Source organism: Mirounga angustirostris, unplaced genomic scaffold (assembly GCF_029215605.1).
Source record: "Mirounga angustirostris isolate CCGP_5_RB_7025 unplaced genomic scaffold, mMirAng1.0.hap1 SCAF_6, whole genome shotgun sequence".
In the NCBI taxonomy this organism is placed as follows: domain Eukaryota; kingdom Metazoa; phylum Chordata; class Mammalia; order Carnivora; family Phocidae; genus Mirounga; species Mirounga angustirostris.
In genome coordinates this window covers 72,417,730-72,444,598 of record NW_026991714.1, presented here as the reverse complement: position 1 = coordinate 72,444,598, position 26,869 = coordinate 72,417,730, and the positions used below count along the sequence as shown (strand labels likewise).

Below are 26,869 nucleotides of genomic sequence, written 5' to 3'. Positions count from 1 at the left end.
TTCTCTCTTAATGTTGGCATGTTCAACTATAAATCTCTCTCTGAGTGAGTATGTCTTGATCTTCATCCCATAAATTTTGGTGGGACATGTTTTCATTCTTATTATCTCAAAGTAGTTTTCGAACTCTCTTTGGGGTTTTTCCTTTGAACCATTGGCTATTCAGGAGTGTGTTTTAATTTCCATATGTATGTGAGTTTCCAAATTTTCTTTGTTAGTGATTATTGATTTCATTCCATTGTGGTCAAAGAATATAGTTTGTATAATTTCGATCATTTTCAATTTAATGACACCTGTTTTTGTGGCCTAACATGTGGTCTATATTGAAGAATATTCCATGTGCCTTTGAGAAGAAGGTGTGTTCCGTTGTTTTGGGTTTGAGCATTGTATGAATATCTGTAGGGTCTAGTTGTCTTGCAGTGCTGTTCAATTCTGTCCTTGCTCCCCTCTATCTACCTGTTTAATCCATTACTGACAGTAGGGTATCAGAATCTCCAACTATCATGCTTGAATGATCTATTTCCCCCTTCAGGTTTATCAATTTTTGCTTCATGTATTTTTGGGCTCTATTGTTAGGTGCATATATGTTTATAACTATTATACCTTCTTAATGGATTGACTGTTACTGTTATAAGATGTCCATCTTTGTCTCAAAAAATATTATTGTTTAACCTATTTTAGTCTAACATAAGTATTATTACCTCAGCTCACTTTTATTTACCATTTGTGTGGACTGTCTTTTCACATCCTTTTACACTCCAATGATCTATGTCTCTGTATCTAAAGTGTGTCTCTGTAGACTGTATAGTTAGATCATGTTTTCCTTTCTTTTTTATGTATTCTGCTAATCTCTGCCTTTTATTGGAACATTTGATTCACTTACATTGATTGTGATTACTAAAAAGGTAGGATTTATGTTTGTCATTTTGCTATTTGTCTTCTGTATTTCCTAACTTTTCTGTTCCTCTATTACTCTATTACTGACTTCTTTTGTGTTAAATGGGTATCTTTCACATGTACTGTTTAAATCCCCTTGTTGTGTCTTTTCATATAAATCTTTAAATTGGTTAAGTAATTTAAATCTTTAAATTTGCTTCCCTTTTCTAGTTATTATTGCAAATACATGTTTATACATTTCCTGTCCATCAGTGTTGACATACAATTATTGCTTTATAGTGTTTTCTTTATATCAGATAGAAAAAGAAGATTTACTAGAAAAAACTACACCTATGCTATCTTTTATACTTACCTATGTAGTTGTTTTTACCACTATTCTGTATTTTTTTTTTTTTTAAGATTTTATTTATTTATTTGTGAGAGAGAGCACAAGCAGAGGTAGCTTCACGAGAGCAGGCAGAGGGAGAAGCAGACTCCCTGCTGAGCAAGGAGCCCGATGTGGGACTTGATCCCAGGACCCTGGGATCATGACCTGAGCTTAAGGCAGATGCTTAACTGACTGAGCCACCCAGGCATCCCTATTCTGTATTTCTTCATGTAGAATTGAGTTACTCTCTATTGTGCTTTAATTTCAGCCTTAGATTTCTCTTCGACAGTTCTTTTTTTTTTTTTTTTTTAAAGATTTTATTTATTTATTCATGAGAGACAGAGAGAGAGAGAGGCAGAGGGAGAAGCAGGCTCCCAAGGAGCAGGGAGCCCGATGTGGGACTCGATCCCGGGACTCCAGGATCATGACCTGAGCCGAAGGCAGACGCTTAACAAACTGAGCCACCCAGGCGCCCTCTCTTCGACAGTTCTTATAGAGGAAGTCTGCTGCTGACAAACTCTTTCATTTTCTTTTTCTGGGAATGTCTTAATTTCTTATTCATTTTTTGAAGGAAATATTTGCCATATTTAGAATTATTGATGGGCAATTTTTTCTTTCAGTACTTTGAACATGTCATCCCACTGTTTTCTAGTATCCATGGTTTCAGATGATAAATCATGTTATAATTTTATTGAGACTTAATATCCATGAAAAGTCACCATTTTGTTACTTTCAAATTCTTTATTTGTCTGTGTCATTTGATAATTTGATTGAGATGTGTCTGGATTTCTTTGAGTCTATACTTTTTGAAAACTCACTGAGCTTCTTGGATGTGTAGATTTTTTTAAATTTAAGATGTTTTTAATCATTATTTATTGATATATTCTTTCAGCCCTTCTCTTCTCTCCTGGGACTCCTATTATGCATATGTTGGTATACAGAATGGTATCCTACAATGTCTGAGGCTCTCTTCTTCACTTCCTCCACTCTTTTTTTCTTTCTGTTCTCCGATTTGATCATCTCAATTGATCTCTCTTCAAATTTGCTGATTTTTTCTTCTTCCTGCTTGAATCTTCTATTAAGTCCTGCTAGTAAATTTTTAATTTCAGTTGTTATATTTTTCAATTCCAAAATTTCTATTTGGTTATTTTTTTATATTATTTCTGTCTCTTTGTTAATATTCTCTATTTGATAAAATATCATTCCCATGTTTTAATTCTTTACACATGATTTCCTTTAGTTCTTTGAACATATTTTAAATACCCAGTTGAAAGTCTTTGTTTGTTTTTCTCCAATTGAAAGTCTTTGTAAGTCCAACATCTGGGCTTCCTCAGAAACTCTTTTGTTGATTTATTTGCCCTGTGTATCAACCATTCTTCCCTGTTTCTTTCCAGTCTCATAATTTTTATTAAAAACTGGTCATTTCCAACAGTATTATGTGGCAACACTGAAAATCAGATTTCTTCCTTCCCCAGAGTCTATTGAAGATATTGCTTGTTTTACTTGTGCTCATTTGTTTTCTCAACTAATGATTTCTGAACTAATACTCTAAAATCTGTATTTTTTGTCATGTGGGGTCACTGAAATCCATACTTAGTTTAGTGATTAATGATTGGACAAAGATCTTTTTACATATTTGGAAGCAATAAATCTCCTAGTCTTTGTTGAGGAGCACTTTGTGCATTTTGGATCACATCTTTAGTCCTTAGTCCTGCTGTTTAGAACTCCACCTTAGCCTTTGCTTTCTGCTTTTCCAGAAACCCAAGGTAAGCCAGAGATGAAAACCCAAGGCATTCTCAGATGTTTTCTGAAAATACACACAGCACTATTCTTATTGTTGTCCTACGATTCCTAGAAATAATGTCAATGCTTTATACAGACTCTATGGATATCATTCCTAGCTTTCTTTTTTAAGTTTACTGTTTAGCCTATTGCTTGTCCCAATTGTTATCTATCACTTCAGGCAGCAACAAAGTAAAAACACTTGCCTGTAATTGTTTTTGACAAACTTCTCCCCCCTCTTCCCCCTCCAGCCCCTAAATAAGGCTTTTTTTTTTTTTTTTTTTTTTTTTTTTGTGCTGGGTGAAATCTGAGTCAGCGTTTTATGTGGGCTCTTCCAGAGAACAACCAGCCAGGTCACATGACAATTCTTGGAAATGAAGCTTTCAAAGACCTCCAGTTTTGTTCGGCTTCTTCCAATGACTGACAAGCTGCTTTGGGAATGCAGGTTGCTATTTTTTAGTGCTACTGCTGAACTACAGAGCAGGCAATGGGACTCAGGCAAGTGAAAAATTCCACTAAGTTAAAAAAAGTTATTACAAATATCCAGTTGTTTTTCCTGAATGAATGTTCCCTGAGTTGCTTTAAGCCTTGGTTAATTCAGGAATTAATGATCCAAAATCATGATTTTCACTTTTTTTTAAACCAGTTTTTCATTACTTTTATGGAAGGATGAATTTTCAGAAGCCTTTACTTGACTATTTTCAATGACATCACCTGGGATATGTCCTTAAATTATTAAAACTTTAATCTTACATGTACTATGATTTTATTATACTGAATATAACAAACTTAAAGGGCTTCATTAAATATACCACTCAATGTTTGTGATTTCATAAGTACCCAAACAAAAATTATTCAGTTCATCTAAATTTATGTTGGTTTTATTGAAAATTTTAGTTTACCAGAAAATTCTATTTTGTACTTATCAGTTGAGATGTTATGGTCACTTTTTTTGCCCTTTAGTACATGCTCCGATTTAAACCTAAATTTCACCTTACTTTTCTTTTTTTTTAAAGATTTTTATTTATTTGACAGAGAGAGAGTCCATAAGCAGGGGGAGCAGGAGAGGGAGAAGCAGGCTCCTGCTGAGCATGGAGCCTGATGCAGGGCTTGATCCCAGGACTCTGGGATCACGACCTGAGCTGAAGGCAGACACTTAACCTACTGAGCCACCCAGGCACCCCTCATCTTCTTAATTGAAAACATGAAAGGGGAATTGGTTGGACTGACTATCAGAGTTTTACTAATTCCAGCCCCCCAACCCTCCTCTCCATTTTGGGATAAGACAATTTCCATTTTAAGGCAGTAGTCAATTTTGAGGCTTTTTTTTTTTTGAATTATGAATCTTTGACTTTGCTTATAGTTGGAATATCTTTCACTCAGATTATCCCTGATAATCCCACCTTCCACAAATATAATGGTATCATTTTTCTTGAAGAAAGCCAGTGGACACATCATAAGAAATAATGGATTGAGTTGATATAGGGTCAGGTTGCTGGGGGTAATCAATAGTAGAAGCAATAATTCCACCATTGATGATAGTTACAGTGGGACCAGTGAAGGGGTTGGCAACAGTCCTCAGATGATCTTTTTACACACATCAGGATCCATATCCTCACATTCAGTAAGCAGACTACCAAGAATGCGAGCAGGAGGAGAAATCTCCACATGGTAATTGAGAAAACCAGCTCTGAGGAACACATGCATTCAGAATTATTTGGGTGGGCTTAAGGAAAATTAAGAGTTCTGGAAAGTAAGTAAAATCAGAGCCATGGAAATCCTGTTTTGTATGTTTGGTTTTTGTGTGCATGCTTCTATTCTTACCAGTCTTATTTAACTTAGGAAACAAGATTTTTCTTCCTAACAGTAATGACATTAACTAACATTTATTGAGCACTAACTTTTTTCCAGGTGCTATTACACACTTAGCTGTATTAAATCAAATCCTCAAAACGCTTTTATAGAAGGCCTGTTCTTATCAACTCAATTTTTAAAGAGGAGCAATCTGAGGCAAAGAGATTAGCAACTCACCGAGCATAATCGTATAATTATGATTAGTAAGTTTTAAAGTCAGGATCTGAACATAGTTGAAACTACCCATACAACATCCTGCCTTCTAGAAATGCAAATACTATGAAATTATATAATTTTATTTAACTTAGCTGTGAAAGCAGAGTTAGTGCTAATGGTTACGTCCATTATTTAGGACTATCCATCATAGTTGTACAATCAGTTGGTGGCTGATGGTACAGAACAGCAATTCATTATTCTGCTCTCATTACTATGTTGGCTTCTCATTTCACTTAGAGTAAATGACAAAGTAGATTGATAGTATACAAGATTCTATATTTTCTGGCCCCCTCTTATTTTTCACATCCTCTTTCTTTCCTAAAAAACATTTATTTATTCTTTGTGAGAGAGAGAGAAAGAGAAAGAGAGCATGTAGAGGAGGGGCAGAGGGAGAGGGAGAGAGAGAATCTTAAGCACTCTGTGCTGAGCTTGGAGCCCGACTTGGGACTCAATCTCAGGAGCCTGAGGCCATGACCTGAGCTGAAACCAAGAGTCGGATGCTTAACTAACTGTGCCACCCAGTCACCCTCACATCCTCTTTCTACTTCCCTCTCCAATGCTACTCATCTCTTTGATGCTTCTGAAAACGACCAGGCAAGCTCCAGCTTTTATCCCTGCCTAGAAACTATTCCCCCAGTTATCAACATGGTTAACTCCTTCAATGTCCATGAGATTTTACTCAAACCTCACTTTTTTTTTTAAAGATTCCATGTATTTATTTGACAGAGACAGAGACACAGAGGAGAGAGAGCACAAGCAGGGGAAACAGGAGAGGGAGAGGGAGAAGCAGACTCCCTGCTGAGCAGGGAGCCCAATGCAGGACTCGATCCCAGGACTCTGGGATCATGACCTGAGCCAAAGGCAGACGCCCAACCGACTGAGCCAGCCAGGCGCCCCAACACCCCTTCTGTACTTCTATTCCCACTTATCCAGCTCTATTTTTCCCACAACATTGGCTACTCTCTATCTTGTATAATAAATACATAAATGTATTTATTATATTTATTGTTTGTTGCCTGTTTCTGCTGCCAGAACACCAGTTCCATGAAGTGAGGAATCTGTCTTCCTCCACAGAGTAGGTGCTTATTTATTGAAAGAAAGAATAAATGCAATTTCTGAAAGTGAAAGAAACTCATGAATACCGGTGGATTTTAGCCCACTCTGGGTAGCATGATTCTCCAAAACTGTCTTTAAGTTTCATCCTTTGGACTTTGTACATGCTATATCACCCTTCTAGGTATTTTCCCTCCAGTTTTCTACTTGGAAACCCTGATCTTTCTGCTGATAGAACTCTTTCTAAGCAATTTTCTCAGAAATACTTAGCAGTTTCTTTCCATGATCCCATGTAATGTGTGGTTCATAGCTTATTTCTAGTGCTTAAAACTAGGTGTTTTAATTTATCTTTTGACATGTTCCTAGCCATAGACTCGACCCCTCCCTAACCTAGAATATTTATCTCTCCTTTGCATCTATAGTACCTAGCACAGAGATTGATATGCTGTCAACCTTTCAGTTAATGAAAGGAACAATGGCTATTTCTTTTTATCTATGCCAATGCCCTTACAGACTTAAAAGACTGATGCTTATGTTCATAAGGTCTTTTTTAAAAAAATATAATTGTCTTATCTCTGCAACTGGCATATGACATGTGTGTAGTTCTAGAGACCAAAGGCTTGAAACAGAATTGCTTAAACTTTCTTTACAGACAACATTTCTAAGTAGGATATAGCATCACATTTGGAAATCTGTCTAATGTCTGTAGGCTATTGTATTATTATGTATGTGCTCATACACACAGGCTGAAGGCTCAGGGATAGAAAGGGGTTGAGGGTAATGCTTAATTCCACTGAATAGTCATTCTGAAACACACTTCAAAAACAACCCCTTCTTCATTAAGAGATGTATGATCTGTCTCATAGGCATCTGTCTCTCTAGAGACTATAAACCATGCAAAGTAGCAACATCCATATTTTAGCAAAAGCAATGAGAAGAGTAGCATAATCAAATTCTCATCATTTTTGTTTTAGTACAATTTCCAGCATATGCACAAGGATGAACTAGAATAGCTCCTATGGAAATTTTTCAAGGAAAAATTAGCCAAGGGTGTAATGTATTGTGTGCCCTTGGGTAATCATGATCCTTCTCCCATGTTCCAAAAACTTACTTAAGTCAGTCATATATTTTCAGAATTACATAATTGTATTCAACCAATGGTAAAATACCAGTAGAGCAAACAGTGTACATTTTCTATTGATTTTTTTCCAAAATTTTCTTAGAGAATTCTTTATGAGGTAACACAGAGAAAGCTACCAATATGTATATAAATACTCATTTTTTAAAGTTGTTTCACTTCTTCAATAAAAAAAAAAAATTCCCTGTTTTCTTCTACACATTTCACTAAAACTAACTCTAAGGGAAAACTGTTATTTTTGAATTTATTTTTATGTAAAAATAATAATTTCCAAGGAGACCAATTTTGCTATTAAAGGTGTTTCCTTTGATTTGAGACAACTTCTTCTACATGGATCTAGAGTGATAACTGGGAGTGTAAAATATTAGTAGATACAAACCAACAAGGATGGAGTAGAGGATGCCTGGCCTATCTGATGGCGGCTGAATATTCTGGTCCTGGTCAACAGCTTGGATGGGCGGGGTAACGGTGATGGGGTTCAGTTCTTCCTGGAAAAAAATTCAGAGAGTTTAGTTCAGCTTTATTATTAATGCCTCATGAAGAATCGACACTTGGATATTGGCTCTTATAGTTTGGACATCTAGATAATATCTGAGCTAGTACTTAAACTCAGGTTTCAAGATCTGTAACTTAACATATTAGACTAATTAATTTTGAGGCTGAAGAGGGAACAATGTGTCCTCAAGGTCAAAATGAAAAGACATAGTAATTACATACTTAGAACTTTCTATCAGGTATTTCTCCTAATAAGAAAGCAAGGAAGAAAGATATCAATAAAGTTTGAATCTTCCCTAGATAATTAAATCAAAAGAAATGTGAGGCTATCAAATATCATTTTTTATCTTTGTCTTTAGACAAGATTTGTAAGAATATTTACATTATTTTTCTTCCTACATCATGTTTTGAAGTTTCACATAAATTAATTATATTAAAATAAAATCTTTAAAAATTGATGCTTTAACTGAATAGTAATCAAAGCCCCATCACTGCAAATTTCATATAGTTAAAATTAATTCTATATCATGCATGTATGTACATTTAACTTATAATTAGCCATAAGAAGATGTTGTTTAAAATAGTAATATATTTGTCTAAGTCAGTGTTTCCCAATATGATGTCCAGTGGTATACCGTTCTGCTATCAGTATTGGCAAACATTTTTCTGTTAAGAACCAGATAATAAATATGTTTATGCTGTGCTGGACATAAAGTATCTGATTCAGCTTTTCAACTTTGCCACTGTAACTCAAAAGCAACAAGTGGGCATGACTATGTTGCAATAAAACTTTATTTACAAAAACAAATGGTGAGTAGGATGTGATTTGTTAACCCCTGTACTAAATTATAAATTATAATTTATAACAGGTATGCTGAAAAAACAAATGTGCACTCTGCACAGATAAGTTTGAGATACAGGGTATTAAATAAATTTTCACTCTACTGCAGGTCTTTTCAGAGGCTTATTGTGCTAATTGGCATAATGACTGTCCAAGAAGGGGGTTTATTTGCACATTTTCTAGAATCATCCATTTACATCTTGAACTCTTACACTCTCTTAGAACACAGTTTGAAATACTGCTTTAAGACTCTACAACACTCAGTCCAAATATAATAGCAATTTTAATGGGAAATAATGTCTATTTCAATATCTGACTTCACATTCTTTTTTTTTTTTTTAATATTTTATTTATTTGACAGAGAGAGAGATAGCGAGAGCAGGAACACAAGCAGGGGGAGTGGGAGAGGGAGAAGCAGGCTTCCCGCCGAGCAGGGAGCCCAATGTGGGACTCGATCCCGGGACTCCAGGATCATGACCTGAGCCGAAGGCAGACGCTTAATGACTGAGCCACCCAGGCGCCCATCTGACTTCACATTCTAAAGAATCACTGCAATGTTACTTTATGTTATTTCTTCTCAAATGATAGAACCTTGAAACATATCATGTACTTTTAAATAAAATCAGTAATGTCTAATCTCAGCAGAAACGTATAGTGGTGCCATGCTAAAAAAAGGCAATGATATTAAACTGTAATGTATGATACTTAATTTTGATTAAGTTATGTTAAGTGATATTAAGCATAGCTATAGTACTAAAATATATTACGTTATTGAAGTTGCAATAATTAAAGATAATCATTGACCAATAATGTGGAGCTCACATACATCTGAGGGGCTCTTCCCAGTTCATAATCTTTAATGGGCTCTCAGTAGTCTAAAAGTTATTAATATCTTCCTAAAAACAAAGAGCTCCTGGTAGGGATAACTTTCTAATATTTTATTCACTTGTTGAAATGTGGATTCAGAACCAGGAAAACATCAAATCAATATCAAAATCACTCCATTAAATCCTGATGACTACTGTTTTGTTTTTGTTGTTGTTTTTACACAATAGAATACATTACAACATAACACTTCCTTTGCTCCCTGTTTCTGTCCCTCTTTCTCTGTTTTGCTCTTTCTCTCCTCTCCCCCCCCCCCCAACTTTCTCTCTGTCACTCACACAGACACACACACAGCTTCCCAATTTCCATTTTACTTCCTCTGTAATCCGGGATTTCTCCTGGAACTGAAAAAAATCCAAAGCTCTTCAAAGTACGTATGTTTGAATGCAGGAGTTAAGGGCTGATAGCTCATCCTAGACATTTTTCAAAGGAATCTGACAGGGGCGCCTGGGTGGCTCAGTTGGTTAAGCGACTGCCTTCAGCTCAGGTCATGATCCTGGAGTCCCGGGATCGAGTCCCGCATCGGGCTCCCTGCTCGGCAGGGAGTCTGCTTCTCCCTCTGACCCTCCTCCCTCTCATGCTCTCTGTATCTCATTCTCTCTGTCTCAAATAAATAAATAAAATCTTAAAAAAAAAAAAAAAAAGGAATCTGACAGCTAAAGTCACCATACAGCTAAGCTACTTCAGTCTGGTTCAACTAGTAAATCTGTGGTAGCTTTTCCCAAAGTACAGTTCTATTCAGACCTTGTGAAGGTATTTCAAATCTCAGGAATTTTTTGCAACCCCATTCTCCTTCCCATGCTCAGAGAAATACACTAAGGGATCCTAGGTTCCTGCTGTTGGAAATAACTTACCCAGAATTAACAAAAATTGAATCTGTGCACAGATAACTTGAGAGTCTCTCTGCTGAACACCTTCACTCCACTATTTCTGTGGAGCTGCTAAGTGACCAATACATATGTGGTTTTAGTTTTGGTAATGAGTCACATAGTTTAAAATCCTCTTCCTGTAAAATCTAAAGTTGTTGGGATGAGCAATGGAGTTTTAGTCATATTATTTAAAATTATACGAACAATAGAAAAAACTAAACATAACATGGTAAACAAAACTAAGAGTGAGGGAGAGGTGCTAATAAGATTGTTCAACTTTCATAGTCGGTTATTAATAAATATATGGTGAGAACTGAAGAAATAGACAGAAGCCAGTGTGCTATTTAGAATCAGAAGAATTAAAAATGGAAATAGCAAAATGTTGATGACTCAGGAGAGTGGGTCTAGGAGTGAAGGTAGGTGGGATGAAAGGTATTTATTTAAAGTCATTTGGTCCCGTGTTACTATGTAGTTACCATACTCTGAACTACTTTTAATATTACAAATACGAAAATTGTACTAGTGAGAATAAAATTAACCCTCTGGGTGAAGGCTTCAATAAGTTTCTGGAAATTTGGGAGAAGCATAGCTATCTTAAATAACTTGTTAGGACTGACTTTCGTCTTGTGCTATCTTAAGAAAAACTATTTTTCCTTTTCTTTAAAGATCTATTTATTCATTTTAAAGTGAGAGAACAAGAAAAAGCATGAGCAAGGGAAGGGGCAAGGGGAAAGGGAAAGAGGCAGTCTCCAGCAGATTCCCCGCTGATAGAGGAGCCCCATGCAGGACTCGATCTCACGATCCTAAGATCATGACCTGAGCTGAAATCAAGAGACCAATGCTCAACCAAATGAGCCACCCAGATGCCCCAGAAAAATGATTTTTCTTATGCTACCATTAATGAGTTTTTCAGAAAATCTAGGTTTAAAGGTGAATGAGTTCTCAGATATAATTTCTAAGATTATCTCCAAGTAGATGGGGATCTTTGAATCTTGAGAATTTTTAACACTAGCAACACATAACATGAAAGGATGCTGTGTTTTGTTTAGAATGATACTGTTAAAATATTTAATATAATTTTTCATAAAGATAAGTAACATTTGAACCAGAGTACGGAAATTATACATTCATTCATTAGGAGAAACAACATAGTAACATGCATCATTTTTTGAACTTTTCTCTCACCAAAAAATCTCTATATTAGATGCAGCCAGGCATTGGAAGGGCATACAAATAAGCAAGAAAATCCCAGAGGGATACAATTCCTTAGAATAAGCAAGAATTTTATGGGAAAAAAAACATGTAGGGACACCTGGGGGGCTCAGTCGGTTAAGCATCTGGCTTTGGCTCAGGTCATGATCTCAGGATCCTGGAATCGAGTCCCTCATTGGGCTCCTTGCTCAGCAGGGAGTCTGCTTCTCCCTCTGCCTCTTCCCTCCCCCACCTCCTCGCTCTCTCTCTCAAATAAATAAATAAAACCTTAAAAAAAAAAGGAAAAGAAACAAACAAACATGTAATCATTTACAGGGTTGGCAAACAATATATATTCATTTAATACATTTTTTGTCAATTTGTATTCTACTGAATTGCACAGCCTGGTAAGAGGTCGCTACTCTCAAGAGGGCTCTAAGGCAGGGCGCCTAGGTGGCTCAGTTGTTAAGCGTCTGCCTTCGGCTCAGGTCATGATCCCAGGGTTCTGGGATTGAGCCCCGCATCGGGCTCCCTGCTCTGTGGGGAGCCTGCTTCTCCCTCACCCTCTGCTTGCCTCTCTGCCTACTTGTGCTTTCCCTCTTTCTCTCTTTGTCAAATAAGTAAAGAAAATCTTAAAAAAAAAAAAAAAAAAAAAAAAAAGAGGGCTCTAAGGAAACAGTCCAGTGGTAGCTACTGCGAGAACAACCTTCACAGGTCTTATGAAAAGGCGAACACCTATGAGTTACATTTCCTTTGAAGAAACATTCTCGTCAATAGACAGTAACTACAGCTCCTTATTTCTCCTGTCCTCTTATTTCTCTTAGCTTCTACTTTTACTGTTGGATTTCAAAAGAATTATGCTAAAGAAATTAGAAATTCACCCATGGCTTAAATATGCTTGGGTATCCTTAAGGAAAGGATTAAGAGGTTCCTCTATGATGGTATAATTATTGGAATCACTCTTCACTGAAAACTCTGTTGGCAGGTGCGCACAAATATAACCCACAGCCTAGTGCGAACAGTTTGCAACATATTTGATTCATCAAGTTGAATTCTAGGAGTTACATTAAAAAGTCACCCAAACACCTTGCCCCTAAAGCAAATCTGCCTTCTCTCAGTCTTATTTGTCTTTGAATAGTCATGTCTCCTAAATTCTGTTCACACTAGTAGGTGCATGTTACAAGTGCACAGAATAGCAGGCTCTCATTTCACTGCTGCTTGAATCAGCAGAGTTAAATTCCTGACATATTTAGTAATGGCAATTCACCTCTAAAATGAATTAAGTCCATGTAACGAGATTCATGTTGTGAGGATAATCATAGAATCCATTAAAGAGTAACAAAAAGATTGTCTACAGGGGCGCCTGGGTGGCTCAGTTGGTTAAGCGACTGCCTTCGCCTCAGGTCATGATCCTGGAGTCCCTGGATCGAGTCCCGCATCGGGCTCCCTGCTCGGCGGGGAGCCTGCTTCTCCCTCTCCCACTCCCCCCTGCTTGTGTTCGCTCTCTCGCTGTGTCTTTCTCTGTCAAATAAATAAATAAAATCTTAAAAAAAAAAAAAAGATTGTCTACAGTCAAAATTCTCTATGATTCTATGATTATAAGACCCAAGATTATTCTGCTAGGGACCCATGCTTCATGTTGATTAGGTGGTCTGGAGAGGTGCCTTGTCTTTTCAATAGATCTAAGACCATGTTTTCAGGTTCAACTGTTGAATTCTTTTGAGAAAATAACAGGAGGCAATTAGAGGGTTGGGTCTGTGAGGGTTAGTTATTCCTGCTACGAGTTTCAGTCCCAATTCTGCTATTGTATGTTTATGTGTAGATATACCTGTATCTATTTATAAAGATAATAAGTAAAAATGTATTCGCAAGCAATCACAAAAGAAGATTAAGGGAACTGTTCTGTAGATTTAAGGAAGCCCCAGCTCTTTGTTCTTTTAGGTGTTCAAACTACTACCTTGCATAAAAAATACATTCAAGGGAAATGCCTAGATTTCGGAGGTAGGATACTTTTGCTATTTTAACCAGCGTCAGACAAAGAAGATTCATGGTCTGCAGGACTGTAAGATTCAGACTATACCACCCCGAAAGTTAAAAGCGCACCTAATTCATTTGGTTCCTAAATCTGTTTCCTGCACAGGTAGACTGCCTTTAAATAATTTTAGCCAATCCTTACATCTTAAACAGTTTTCATTTCACCGATGGAAACTAATCAATATCATTTATCATACAAGTCAACTGGTTAGTGAGTTTTGAAAATAAAAGCCTACATTTGACATTTAGTAGCTTGATCAGTAAGTCTTCCAGGCTCACTGAAGATATAGGTAACAAAAGCACTCTTTAAATTCTAAATATTCTTTTTAAAATTCTAAATATTCTTCAACTCAGCATTTGAGTGATAAGCTTCATATGAGTAACAGACACATAATATTACACTGAACCCATGAAAGTATTTTAAATTAAATGAAGACATTATAACAGTATCCAAGAGTGGATACAAGTCTGTAGAAAGACTTGCCCTGTTATACTGGAAAACCCTAGAGTGGACACAGTAAGAAACAATCTTCAAAAGGTAAACTGAGCTCAAAGTACCACATGTTTCTCTAGCATAAGAGCCAAACTTGCATATTATCTTTATTATAATTCTTAATTCAGACTTTCAAATGTTTAGCCTTCTATTTATAGAATCCTAGACTCATCATTGTTTAGTTGTATGGTCTATATTTTAATCAAATAATAATCTAAAAGTATTAAGGAAGCACATTATTATGTTAAAATAGTAAAAACTTCACCATCAACTGTAAATATATTCAAGCACTGATAATTAAGTGATTTAAAATGTTAGTAATCTATATAATACCTAAATTATTGAATTTATTTATTAAATTACTTTCATGAATTTTATGTCGTCCTTACACTTAAATACTTCCCTTTTTCCATATCCTCAAAAAATGCTTAATACTGAATTTGTATTTTAAATCTATTAAACGCTTCCTTTAATGAAAGAATAAGGTTTAGATTATATGAAAGAAAATTTGGTAGACTTTGCTACTCTTATCTCATATTATACTGCAAACATGCTATTTTCCCGGAAGCTTTTGAAAATGTTTAGCCAGATTGTTGTTTGTTTCTATATATTAACTGACACAGAAAGGAAGAACGAATATGTTCACACATACTCTCATAAAACCACATACACACTTAACACATTCCCTTAAGGGCCGAACCACCATTTCTGCTTTTTCTTTGATTAGTTTTGCTTTCTTCAAGTGGCAGAAATATCAGATTGCTTGAAAAAAGTGTAAGATATTTTAAAATGTTCTATTCTCTGTGCACATTTCAAAAAAACCCCAATATTAAGGTGGGTGACATGGGCCAAAGTGAGTATGTTAGACTGCCTATGGGGTTACAGAAGAAACAGAAGAACATTCACATACACTTTTGAAGCTTATATACTACAACATCTATGATATCTGATTCTTTTCAGTCTTCCAGTTTTGATAATAATCATCCCTAGAACAGAAGAGCAGAGAGCACACGTGAAATACTCCGAATGCCATGATCCACAAAGAGCATCAGTTTCTCCTGATCGCTGGAACTTTGTCACTTACTAAAGGAAACAAGCAAAACCACCTTGCAGAGCTAACACAGATACACTTGTATCATTTTCATGAGCAAACCATACCTGCTTCAATGTCAGGCTCCTTTTTATTCTGATATGTCTCTGAAAAATTGTTTGAGACATATTTTTACGTAATATACCATGATGGAGTGCTGTATTGAACATGCACATTTGAACATAACTGCAATTGCATATTTTACTAATATTTGACTCTTTTACTAATACTCCCTTTGTTTTCAAAACATTTCTTTGAATCTTTGCCTTTTAAAATCATTCCTTTGCTTAGACTTAAGAAATGTAGTTTGAGCTATTTATTTTACAAAAATAATGAAATACATGCTCAGAGATGTGTTTACAAGGATTATTCGTTACAACATACAACATGCCTTTTAAGAATACGCTTTGTACAGAAATACTATATATGATAGACTTTTATGCATCATAAGTTCATAACCTGATGAATTATCACAGCTGTATTTAATTCTACATGCCACTGACATGAAGAAATAGAATATTGTCCGTATATCAGAAGCCCTATATTCTCTATATTTTCTATGAATCACTACTGCCCCTTCCATCCTAAAGATGGCCTGCCTTCTAATAGTATAGATTAATTTTACTTGTTTTAAATTCTATAAGTAGAATTAAACAGTATGATGTGACTACTGACTTTTCTCATTTATTACTAGGTCCTACATGATGTGCGTGCGTTCAAGAATTAGGAACACACGGTGTAGTCTCCACACACTCATTTCAGTGCAAGTACTGTGTTCCGTGAGGTCTTTCCTCCTCATGCTGGTGATGGCATTTGGGTTGTTTCCAGCGCATGCTGTAACAAAGAGCGCCGTGCCCTTCTGCATGTCTTCCTACACATGAATGTATTTGGGTTAAATATGAGAATCCAATGGCTGGACACGCACATGTTCTGAGGGGCTAGGTCCCTGCCACGTGGTTTTCTAAGCTGATCCTATCAGCTCACAGTCTAGCCTGAGTGCTCCCCAGCTTTGCCGACAGTTGTTGTAACTCCAGCTTTTTTAAGGTTTAGCCATCCTGGTAGGTATGTACAGTTATCGCCGAGGGATTTTAACTCGTTTATGATGTGGGGCATTTGTGAGGTGTTGGTTCCTGTCTTTTGTGCATTTTTCTATCTTTTTCTCAGTGGTTCCTAAGAGCTCTTCATCTATTACTAAGTCTCTTGTTGGTTTACTGTTTTGTAAACATTATACTCCACTCTATTACTTACATTTAGACCCAATTAAGGTTGTCATGTTGAAGAAAAGTTCCTAATTTTAATACAGTCCCATTTACCCCTTTCTCTTTTCATTTATACTCGGCTCTTTCCTCTACCTTTACACATACTTTGCCCCGACTTATAGTTGATAATCTCCCTTATGTATTTCTATACAGAGAATATCGCACTCCTCCTTATAAAGATTTATCAAACAGTCATGTTAACTGTATGTCTGAGCTTCCTTGCCTGTAACTTTCCTGAGTGCAGGGAGAGGCCGTATGGAGAGCACCAGAAATATCTGTGGCACACGGGCACTTAGGATGTATTGAATGGGGGCGCCTTGGTGGCTCCGTTGGGTGTGTCTACCTTTGGCTCAGGTCACGATCACAGGGTCACAATCCCAGGGATTGAGTCCTCCATCAGACTCCTGCTCAGGGGGGAGTCTGCTTCTCTCTCTGCCTGCCGCTTTCTCTCTCTCTGGCAAATATATAAATAAAATATTAAAAAAAAAAAAAAGAAGTGTTGAATAAAGGACTTCTCTGTTTTATAGTATTCAGAGGATTCTCAAGCCTCACAGACCTAGCCTCGCTCTCTGGGTTCCTGTACGACATCCAAATACACACACTGATGTTTTATGAGCATCTTTTTATTACACTAGGATCTTTTTTTGTGCTCATGAAGTTACAGCACCCAACTAAACAGAAAAATGGGTTACCACAGGATGGCTCAAAACACACAGATGAGGGTTCAAAGTGCATCATGGAGATGGCCTTTTGGTGAAATGAACAGTTTCATAAACATTCCAAAAGATGGAGTGGTGAGCTCCTGCATCCTACAGGAAGATATTCCCAACTTGCTAAATAAGTTATTTAATCCCTCAGATCTTGACTCATAATTTTCACAGTGAGGTTAACAATATCTACATTCCATTAATTGGTGTGAAGATTCATGAAAGACAGTATCTAAAAAAAATAAAACAGTAAGTGCCATGCTTAGTAATGGAAATTATTATAGTTAGTATTATTAAAATTACTTGATTATTTTAATTGGCATTAAAGTTGATGCCAAGTTATAAGCAGAGAGAGATGGAAATTTTTTCATGTCAAGCTGGAAGTTAATTTGACCATATCTTGCACATTTTTTCTGAAAACATGACGCTGACATGAATTTTGAAGGTTTTATTTAAAATTGCATAACTGATCAAATGTTTGAGGGAATGAACGGGGACTATCATTACTATTTGATCTTAAACCAAGATTTAGATGCAAAATTTGCCAAGCAAATTATCTAATGATTATACTTAACCATAATTTTAAGACAGCATATCAGAGAGTTTGATTATTCACTTAAAATGAGCATTTCACTTTATTAAATGGAAACTTCAGTGAAATTCTTTTCTATACACTCAGACACATTAGTCTTACAACCAATTTATAAATGCATTTCCTACCCTTTGATTACAGAAATTTCATGATAACTCCCTAACTTATTAATAAACTCCTGTGGAGAGGCTCATAGTCACAGCAACTCAAAGCATATGTACCCGAGTTCATTTAGAATTTTTTTTATAAAGATGCCTATTGATAAATATTAAGAGAGAGCTCTGACAGAAAACTCACATGTTCAAGTATCATGAGTGAAATATTCAAGAATACAAGAATCAGAGAAATTCAAGTATGTGTAGCTTGAATAAAATGCATTTTGATCCATGTTTCAGAGGTAAGACTGGTAGGGATACAGGATATGCATGCATCTGATGGAGGCTGGATAAGGGAATCAAAAAAAAAAAACAAACCCACAATTGATAGGTAGCTAGATATATGGATGATAGATTGATAGATAATCCAGGAATATTTTGGGGAGAGTCATTCAAGTGCCTTAAAAAACAGTATAGTTTAATTTTCATGTAGTTGGCAATGGAAAACATCTATAGGTAAACAGCAAAAAATGTTTCTGTCTTTCTGATGAAGAGACAATCATCCTGGAGTATCCTGAAAGTACAAATACAAAGAGAAAATATTTTAAACTCTGCAATCCAGTGAAAACCATTGCCAAGATGTTAAGGTGTTTTCTATCAGGATTTGTCACCTATGTATCTGTCATCTATCTACCTACTTACACACGTGATCTTTCAGGACTTTGCATGTATAAATTTTGTTGGCTATTTTACCTGTTACTTCATGATCCTTGTTCTGAGCCAATAAATATGCTTCAAAAACACAATTTGCAGTAACGTGCAGCCTGCACTAATGTTATAAATTAGGCTCTCTAGCTGTACACTTGAGTTGCTTGTATTGTATTCATCACTGTTCTGTGTCTTTAGTTATATCCATGGGTTAAATTCCTGGATGTGGAATTTCTGGATCAAGGAAGGAGAACATGTTGAAGCCCTTTGTACAAATTGCCAGATGGCATTCCAGAAAGACTGTGATGGTTTATTTCCTCCTCAGTAGTGTGTGAGTGTTTATAACAGCACATATTTGTCAATATTGAGGGTGATGTATGCCTAGAGGTTTGCTAAATAAACATGGGGCTTAATTTTGCACTTCTTTGGTTGCTAGCATAATTTATGTGATATATTTATCTCTGATTCTTCTTATTTTAATTTTGGTATTTTAAAATTTTATTTCCATGGCATAGGTGCATAGAACAGAAATCATCACTTTGTTAGTAGACTTACAAATTTTTTTAGTGTGTTGCTTGTCATTTAATGTTCTTTGTTTTAGACATCTAGAAGCTTGGCATTTTTATGTACTCAAATATATCCCTCTTTCCTTTTTTGATTTCTGCTTAGTCTTTCACCATCTGAAAGTTATATAAATGCTGAATTCTATTTGCTTTCAAGTATTATGGTTGCAACATATTAAATTTAATGCTTCAATCCATCAAGAAAGTTGAATAGTAAGAACTTAATATTCATCAAACTGTGGCTGGAATTTTAACCTTTTTTTTTTTTTAACAGAAGTAAAACTATTTCTAAACACTCTCTGTTTCACTCTTCTTCTCTGCCTTAAAGCAGACATCTGCAAAAAATTTAATCTCTTTCAAAAACCTAACAATCCTATGTTCCTATCATATTCTATTACACAATGTTTTAAGAATCTTAATTTGTTCATGACTACAATGATTTAAAATAGCAATTCAGCCTTGCTCTATCGTATTAGACCTAGGAAGCTCAGGAATGTGCGTGTGTGGAAAGTAGGCATTGAAAGAACGTATGAGGACTTAAAATAAGGAATTAGATCCAGATAATCTGGGTTTATAGAAAACTAGCCACAAGATCCATAGAAAAAAATATGATGGAATTCCAAACAAGAAAATACCACCTAACTGCATTTGCTATCTCTAATTTGTGACATTTCTACCTTCCAGTCCTGAACACACGCACATACACACAAAATTGCTGTCCTTTATAATAAAATTTGAGAATTGAAAATTACTATTACTAATATTATTACTGCTTATAGCTTACTATTATTCCTATTATTTATATTTTACATTTCCTTTTTTTTTTTTAAGATTTTATTTATTTATTTGAGACAGAGAGAATGAGAGGGAGGAGGGTCAGAGGGAGAAGCAGACTCCCTGCCGAGCAGGGAGCCCGATGCGGGACTCGATCCCGGGACTCCAGGATCATGACCTGAGCCGAAGGCAGTCACTTAACCAACTGAGCCACCCAGGCGCCCCTATTTTACATTTCCTTTAAGAATTAGTTTATAAAAAAAAAAAAAGAATTAGTTTATATTCCTGCATTCTCATACATAGGTTTTATATATGTATACATTTATAGATTTATAATAAAGTTCCCCTGGGTTCCATTTAGACTGTATTTTGTTTTATTGGTTTTAATGCTTACGTCTAAACATTTATATCATGATTTACTTATTTTTAAATTCTTTATTTTTGTTCAACAATTGGCCAACAGACGTATGTCTTTGAGTAGTTTTTTCAGTAAGAACGTGTGAATCCTTGCAGATGTTAGAATGCCAATGGCTGGGCACTTGAATCACAGTTTGACTGAATTTGAGGTTCTCTCTTCACAAAATTTCCTCCATTGTCTCCCACAGAGCAGATTTCTGAAGTGTAACTACTATTTATTTCCTTTTTTTAAACTATCTGGTAGAAATTCGCTTTTTCTTGAAATAAACATAGTGTACCAGGGATTTTCCAACGATTAGTCCCCTTGCCATCTGTGTTTCATGATTTGAACACCTTCAATCTGTCAATATAAGTGCTTTACAAAATTCTAAAGGTTTATTCTTATTTTGATTCTTTCTACAGTATTTTTGTGATTGCACGTGCTCATTTTCCCCGATGTCTGTGTTAACACCGAGTAGTTATATTTGTATTTGGCCATCTGATGTCACTGCCTGAACTCCTGGGGACCCATCTGCTCTCTGGATGATGTCACACACACACACACACACACACACACACACACACGTGAGGGAGTGCCCCAGGCCAGTGAGAGGAGTCCTGTGCTCGCCAGGACCAGACAGACCGAGTCCTGCCCCTCGGGTTAGCTCTCTTTTGAGGGCTTCACCCTTTCCTGGCCCATAAAGTAAAGAAAGGAATATCAGTGTCTTCATTAGGAGGTTTGGTAATTAAATGCAGAAGTGTTTGTATAATACCTGTTACAATGCTCTTAGCAAGTTCTAAGTAAGTATTAATAGTCATTTGTGATTAATAAAGTGTTCTTCATTTTCTGCATCTTTAGTCCTGTATTTTCTATCTTTAGTCTCTTTAGTTTTACTTTCTTCTCTATCCCCATCAGTCATTTGTGATTAATAAAGCATTCTTCGTTTTCTGCATCTTTAGTCCTGTATTTTTCTATCTTTAGTCTCTTTAGTTATACTTTCTTCTCTATCCCCATCTTTATTTCACCGTCCACGTTTTATACATTTCATTCTTTCTCGAGTTGCATTTGAAACTCATATTTTTTGATAAATAGCTTGTGTGTTTTTCATAATAAATTTTCTTAAAGCCCTTTCCCCTTTTATCTTGAAGATAAAATGTTCTTCCTCTCTAACGCCGTGGAGTTTCAGGGCACCCATGTGTGTTTGCTCTAGTGCACTGGGTTGATGACTGACATCTTTGAGACCGTGAGGTCCCTTATTTCTGTAGCGGAGATTCAAAAGTCCATCTTTGTCCCTGTCTGGGCTGTTTCACTCTCTCTCTTTCAGGGCTGTGGCAGTCCTGGCCAAAACCCTGCCTTATCCTTGTTTCCAGAGTTGATGCAACTTTTCCTCTCCTCTTGGTCACAGAGGCAGGTAAAGCAGGCTCCCAGGGCTACCTGTGATTGCAACCCCAACCTTCCTGCTTCAGGTGCCTGAGCAGGAAAAAGACTAGACAAAGGAGGGGTCAAAGAAAACTGTGTTTTCCTCTGTGTGTAAGATCCCACTTGGTGGGATCAGTTTGCAGACTGAGGAGCACTGTCTCAGGGCCGTGTGCACTAACCAGCATGGGGCCGCACGCTGCGCTCTCTCACCCTCAGCCAGAGCAGCAGGCCTGGGAAAGGACCAAGTCTCACGCTGCGCTCCCACACTTCCCAACTGTGAACACCTATCCTCTCTGAGATCAACCTTCTAAGTGTGTAACAGTAACATTAAATTGCATCCAATTACATCCATTAATGTATCAACTTAATCCCAGAGGTTTTTCAGCTTCAGAAAAAAGTAGCCTTTGCCAGTCCCTTTCAGTAACTATTCCATTTTAATATCCAATAAATACTAGTTTTTTAAACAACTCATTATTCTATTTACATGTAAATTTCTTTCTGACCTAGAATATAAATACATTGAAGAGGACCATTATGTTTCTTTTTTTTACATTCAATTTTTTATTCAAATTCTAGTTAACATATATGGTAAAAGTGGTTTCAGCTGTAGAATTCAGGGATTCATCACTTACATGTAACACCCAGTGCTCATCACAACAGGTGCCCTCCTCAATACCAATCCCCCACCGACCTCCCTCCATCAACCCCCAGTTTGTTCTCTATAGTTAAAAGTCTCTTATGGTTTCTTTCCCTCTCTTTTTTTTTCCCCTTTCCCCCATATTCATCTGTTTGTTCCTTAAATTCCACATGAGTGAAATCATATGGTATTTGTCTTTCTGTGACTGACTTATTTCACTTAGCATAGTGCCTTCTCTTTCCATCCACATCGTTGCAAATGGCAAGATTTCATTCTTTTTGATGGCTGAGTCATATTCCATTGTGTGTGTGTATATATATATGTATACATATACACACCGCATCTTGTTTATCCATTCATCAGTCGTTGGGCATTTGGGCTCTTTCCAGTTTGGCTACTGTAGATAATAACTGCTGTACACATCAGGGTGCATGTATCCATTCAAATTAGTATTTTTGTATCCTTTGGGTAAATACCTACTAGTGCAATTGCTGGGTCATACCTTTCTTTCATTATTCGTACCTTACTTGGTGTCTTACACTGTGTAGATACCAAATACCATTCACTCAATGAGAAAACCAGGTTTTTGGCTATTGAATGAATTCTGAAAGTAGAATAATCACAGCATGATGGAGCTGGTATTAGGAGAATCCAAAGACAGAGATAACCTTAGGAAAAAAGAATGGTGATAAATTTTACTGAGGGTTAGATTTACTGGAGAAAAATGAATTTTAAATTCATAATTCAGAGGTGGAACAATTTAATAGAAAAAAACAGTAAAATTAATTCAGCATTTTTAATATTAATTTTCAGATACTGATTAACACAATGAGGTTCTAGTGCTCTAGAGAGCTCGTGCCACATGAATTTCCTGAAAAGGTGATGAGAAAGAGAAAGAAAGACTCATTGTTTGATAGATATAGCCATCTTGTTATAGCTTGGTGGGATTGAGTCTGCCTCAGTGAACAGAATAAACACTTGGCAGAGAAGGTACAAAGCCAGCCTACAGCATGGATCCCATGCACTCTTGCCCCATTCCCACAGCTAGCTTCTGAAACATAGAGTATGACCTTCTCCAAATGAAACCATCAGCAGCATTTTTTTTTAAAGATTTTATTTATTCTTAAGAGACAGAGGCAGAGGGAGAAGCAGGCTCCCCGCAGAGCAGGGAGCCCGATGCGGGACTTGATCCCGGGAGCCCGGGATCATGACCTGGGCTGAAGGCAGACGCTTAACCACCTGAGCCCCCCTGGCGCCCCCATCAGCAACATTTAAATCCCCGGCACATGAGGGACCCTGGAAGATCTGGCTCTTTGTGGGAGTGCAAACAGAAACACTTGGTTTTCATGTGTGAAAGAAGTATGACCCAGACTTGTTTTCAGACTTCTGTTTTTGTCCTTGCAGTATGGGCTACTTTATTTATTTATTTTTATTTTATTTTTTTAAAGATTTTATTTATTTATTCGAGAGAGAGAGAATGAGAGACAGCATGAGAGGGAGGAGGGTCAGAGGGAGAAGCAGAATCCCTGCCGAGCGGGAGCCCGATGCGGGACTCAATCCCGGGACTCCAGGATCACGACCTGAGCCGAAGGCAGTCGCTTAACCAACTGAGCCACCCAGGCACCCAGTATGGGCTACTTTAAACCACCACTGGGGAGCCGTTGATAACTGGATGCTGATGTCTGTGGGGTACTGACAGATGCTTCTTACGTCCTCTTCAAATGGCACTCGTGATATTTGCTACAGGGTCTGTGGAACCATCTGCTAAACTTTTCAATTTTTCTTCAGAAGTTCAAGGTAATAGTATTTTTTTCTTTCCTGGTCCTGCTTTGGTAGCAAGGATGTCTTCCACATAGAATGTTTATTTCCCACTATGTTGACATTTTTCAAAGTGCACATACCATCACACTTGCATGAGGATCATTTGTTCAAAAAAATCACAACTGGGGCGCCTGGGTGACTCAGTCGGTTAAGTGTCTGCCTTCGGCTCAGGTCACGATCCCAGGGTCCTGGGATCAAGTCCCGCATCGGGATCCCTGCTCCGCGGGAAGCCTGCTTCTCCCTCTGCCTCTGCACCTCCCCCAGCTCGTGAGCATGTTCTCTCTCTCTCTCTCTCTCAAATAAATAATTAAATCTTTAAAAAAACAAAAACTAAAAATCAATCAGTCACAAATGTTGGGCCTGACACCGGAAAGCAAATACAGTCCTCATACATGAGGATGATGGTAGTCCTCCAGGTAATCTGCATTTGGAAACACAACTCAGGAAATTTTTGTGTACAATAAAGATTGATGCAGATTAGTTATCCCCTTTTAGCCCTTTTCTGACAATCTTCCCCAAATCCTGACCTTGGGCAATGTCTCATGGGCTGTGGCACACCCATGGCCTTTCCTTCGCGACGGAACTGAACAACATTTCACACTGCATTTCAACTTAACATTGTGCCGTGGCTCTTCTAACATAGGGCTCCCATCTGTATTCTATTTATTCTCATTGTTGAAAACCAGAACTGTACTCTTGTGATGAAATCTTTCCAAAATATCAAAATTTAATAATGCTAAGCCTACTTTCAGAATCCTATTGCTAAGTTTATACCCTCAAATACCAACTGAAAGTATCCAAACTAGGAGAAAGGGATCAGAAGACATCCACAGACCCAGAACTTAACTGAACTGTACATGATACTCTTCAACTGAGTTCAGTAAGTGGATGAACAAGCAAACATAGTGACAAGAAGTTTGGTCATTAAAAATGGGCAAAAAGTGGGGCGCCTGGGTGGCTCAGTCGTTAAGCATCTGCCTTTGGCTCAGGTCATGATCCCGGGGTCCTGGGATCGAGTCCCGCATCGGGCTCCCTGTTCGGCGGGAAACCTGCTTCTCCCTCTCCCACTCCCCCTGCTTGTGTTCCTGCTCTCGCTGTCTCTCTCTGTCAAATAAATAAATCTTTAAAAAAAATGGGCAAAAAGTGGAGTTTTAAATGGAAAAAGAATTTGAACTATTCCACAGGGATCTAATAAAGAACAAGGAAACCAATAAATATTTTTTTTAAGTGAAGGGGAATCAGATGGTCAGCTTTATTTACTTAGAAAATATTGGAGATTGGTTGTTCTAATCTAACCCACAACTACTTATTGAAAGAAAGCAGAAAGAAGTAGAATCACATGTATCGATATTCTCCCTGTGCCTGGTTCTGTTTAATTCTCGTAACATCGTAGTTGAGAAGCCCATAAAAAGCCTCGGGAGTGGCGTACTGTGAGGAGGAATCCGGAGCCCTTTGATGTCCCATAACCTGTGGGGAACCCGCTGTCCTGAGTCCTCACCTGCCTGTCCGAATGCGCCTTCCACCATGTTTCTCATGTCTCCACTCGAGCATCTTTGGCTTTCTTTTCTCCCCCCCCAAAAAAATTATTATTGACAAAAAATTCAACATATAATAATAAGAGTACTTTTTTTGCTCTATCGATCTGTTAAAGAGGAGAATGAATTATTTTCTCAGGCAAGATAAGATTTCACTTAATTGGAGTTAGTGTTCTCTATCACCAGACAGATTGCAAATGCTCATGTGTAGAACAAACCCTTTCCCCATGGGCCTAATGGAAACGGGTGTCAGTCCAGACTTGCCCTGTGGGCCCTAGTCTGCCAACCCAAGGTGCAATGCCTGAAGTCTATATTCTGAAGCTCAGTATGCAAAGGGTTTCCAAAAGTTGGCCCCAACTTAACTACTTTTCCATATCTATTTGTCACTGTTTCCATTCACATACTCCTCTCGCCAAACAGAACCTGTTTAGCACTCACAGTAAACCGCCTCACTCCCTCAGTCTACGTCTTTGTCCTTGCTGTGCCCCCTGAGACCTCTTAATACCAAAAGAGTTTGAGGATCTGCTCAAACGACACTGCCCTCTTGAGGCTGTTCCTGAACCTCTAGCTGGAGTTGATCTTTTCTTCCTCTGCATACTCACAGAACAAGTACTGCCTGCTTCTGATCACTAGTACGCATATTATTCTCAGACAAGATCCCGAGATCCTTGAACACAAGCACGAGGTCTTGCTCGTTTGCGTATCTCCCTCTGCATGGACCTAGAGAGACACCCAGCAGATGGCTGGAGAATTCATGAATGAGCACAGAGGGAGAAGGACTCAGAATAGAGGCTTTGTACTATCGCTCTGACTTGCTTCCCCATCTACTGGTCTACTTCCAAGCCCCTTCTAACCAGCTCTCTGCCTCAAATCCCTTCTGTTTAACTAAATGCCACAGGCTCAGTTTCTTTCACTGGACCCTGACAGATGTAATTAACCTAAGTAGTACACACAAACCATGAGAATTATGCACTCAGTTATACATCAAAGGAAGGGCAGCACAGAGACCAAGAAACCCCTAGACCAGTGAGTTAAACAGGGGCTTTCCACAGGTTTTTATTTTTCTTATTAAAATATGTCAAACATTTTCATTCCCAGGGTTTTTTGCATTTGCTATCTCTTTACCCTTCCACCTGATAAAGCAGGTTTCAAAGCCCCTT

At 37.4% G+C, this 26,869-nt stretch overlaps 1 protein-coding gene across 8 annotated transcripts in view; it reads right to left on the bottom strand.

The window, feature by feature from the left end:
• PCDH15 (protocadherin related 15) overlaps window positions 1-26,869 on the bottom strand; it is a 794,976-nt gene that overhangs the window by 376,112 nt on the left and 391,995 nt on the right. For all 8 annotated transcript variants that reach the window (XM_045877695.2, XM_045877694.2, XM_045877690.2 and 5 more), the window contains one exon: window positions 7,684-7,792. In XM_045877695.2, the coding sequence (XP_045733651.1) occupies window positions 7,684-7,792 (109 nt within the window). The remainder of the gene's footprint in view (window positions 1-7,683; window positions 7,793-26,869) is intronic.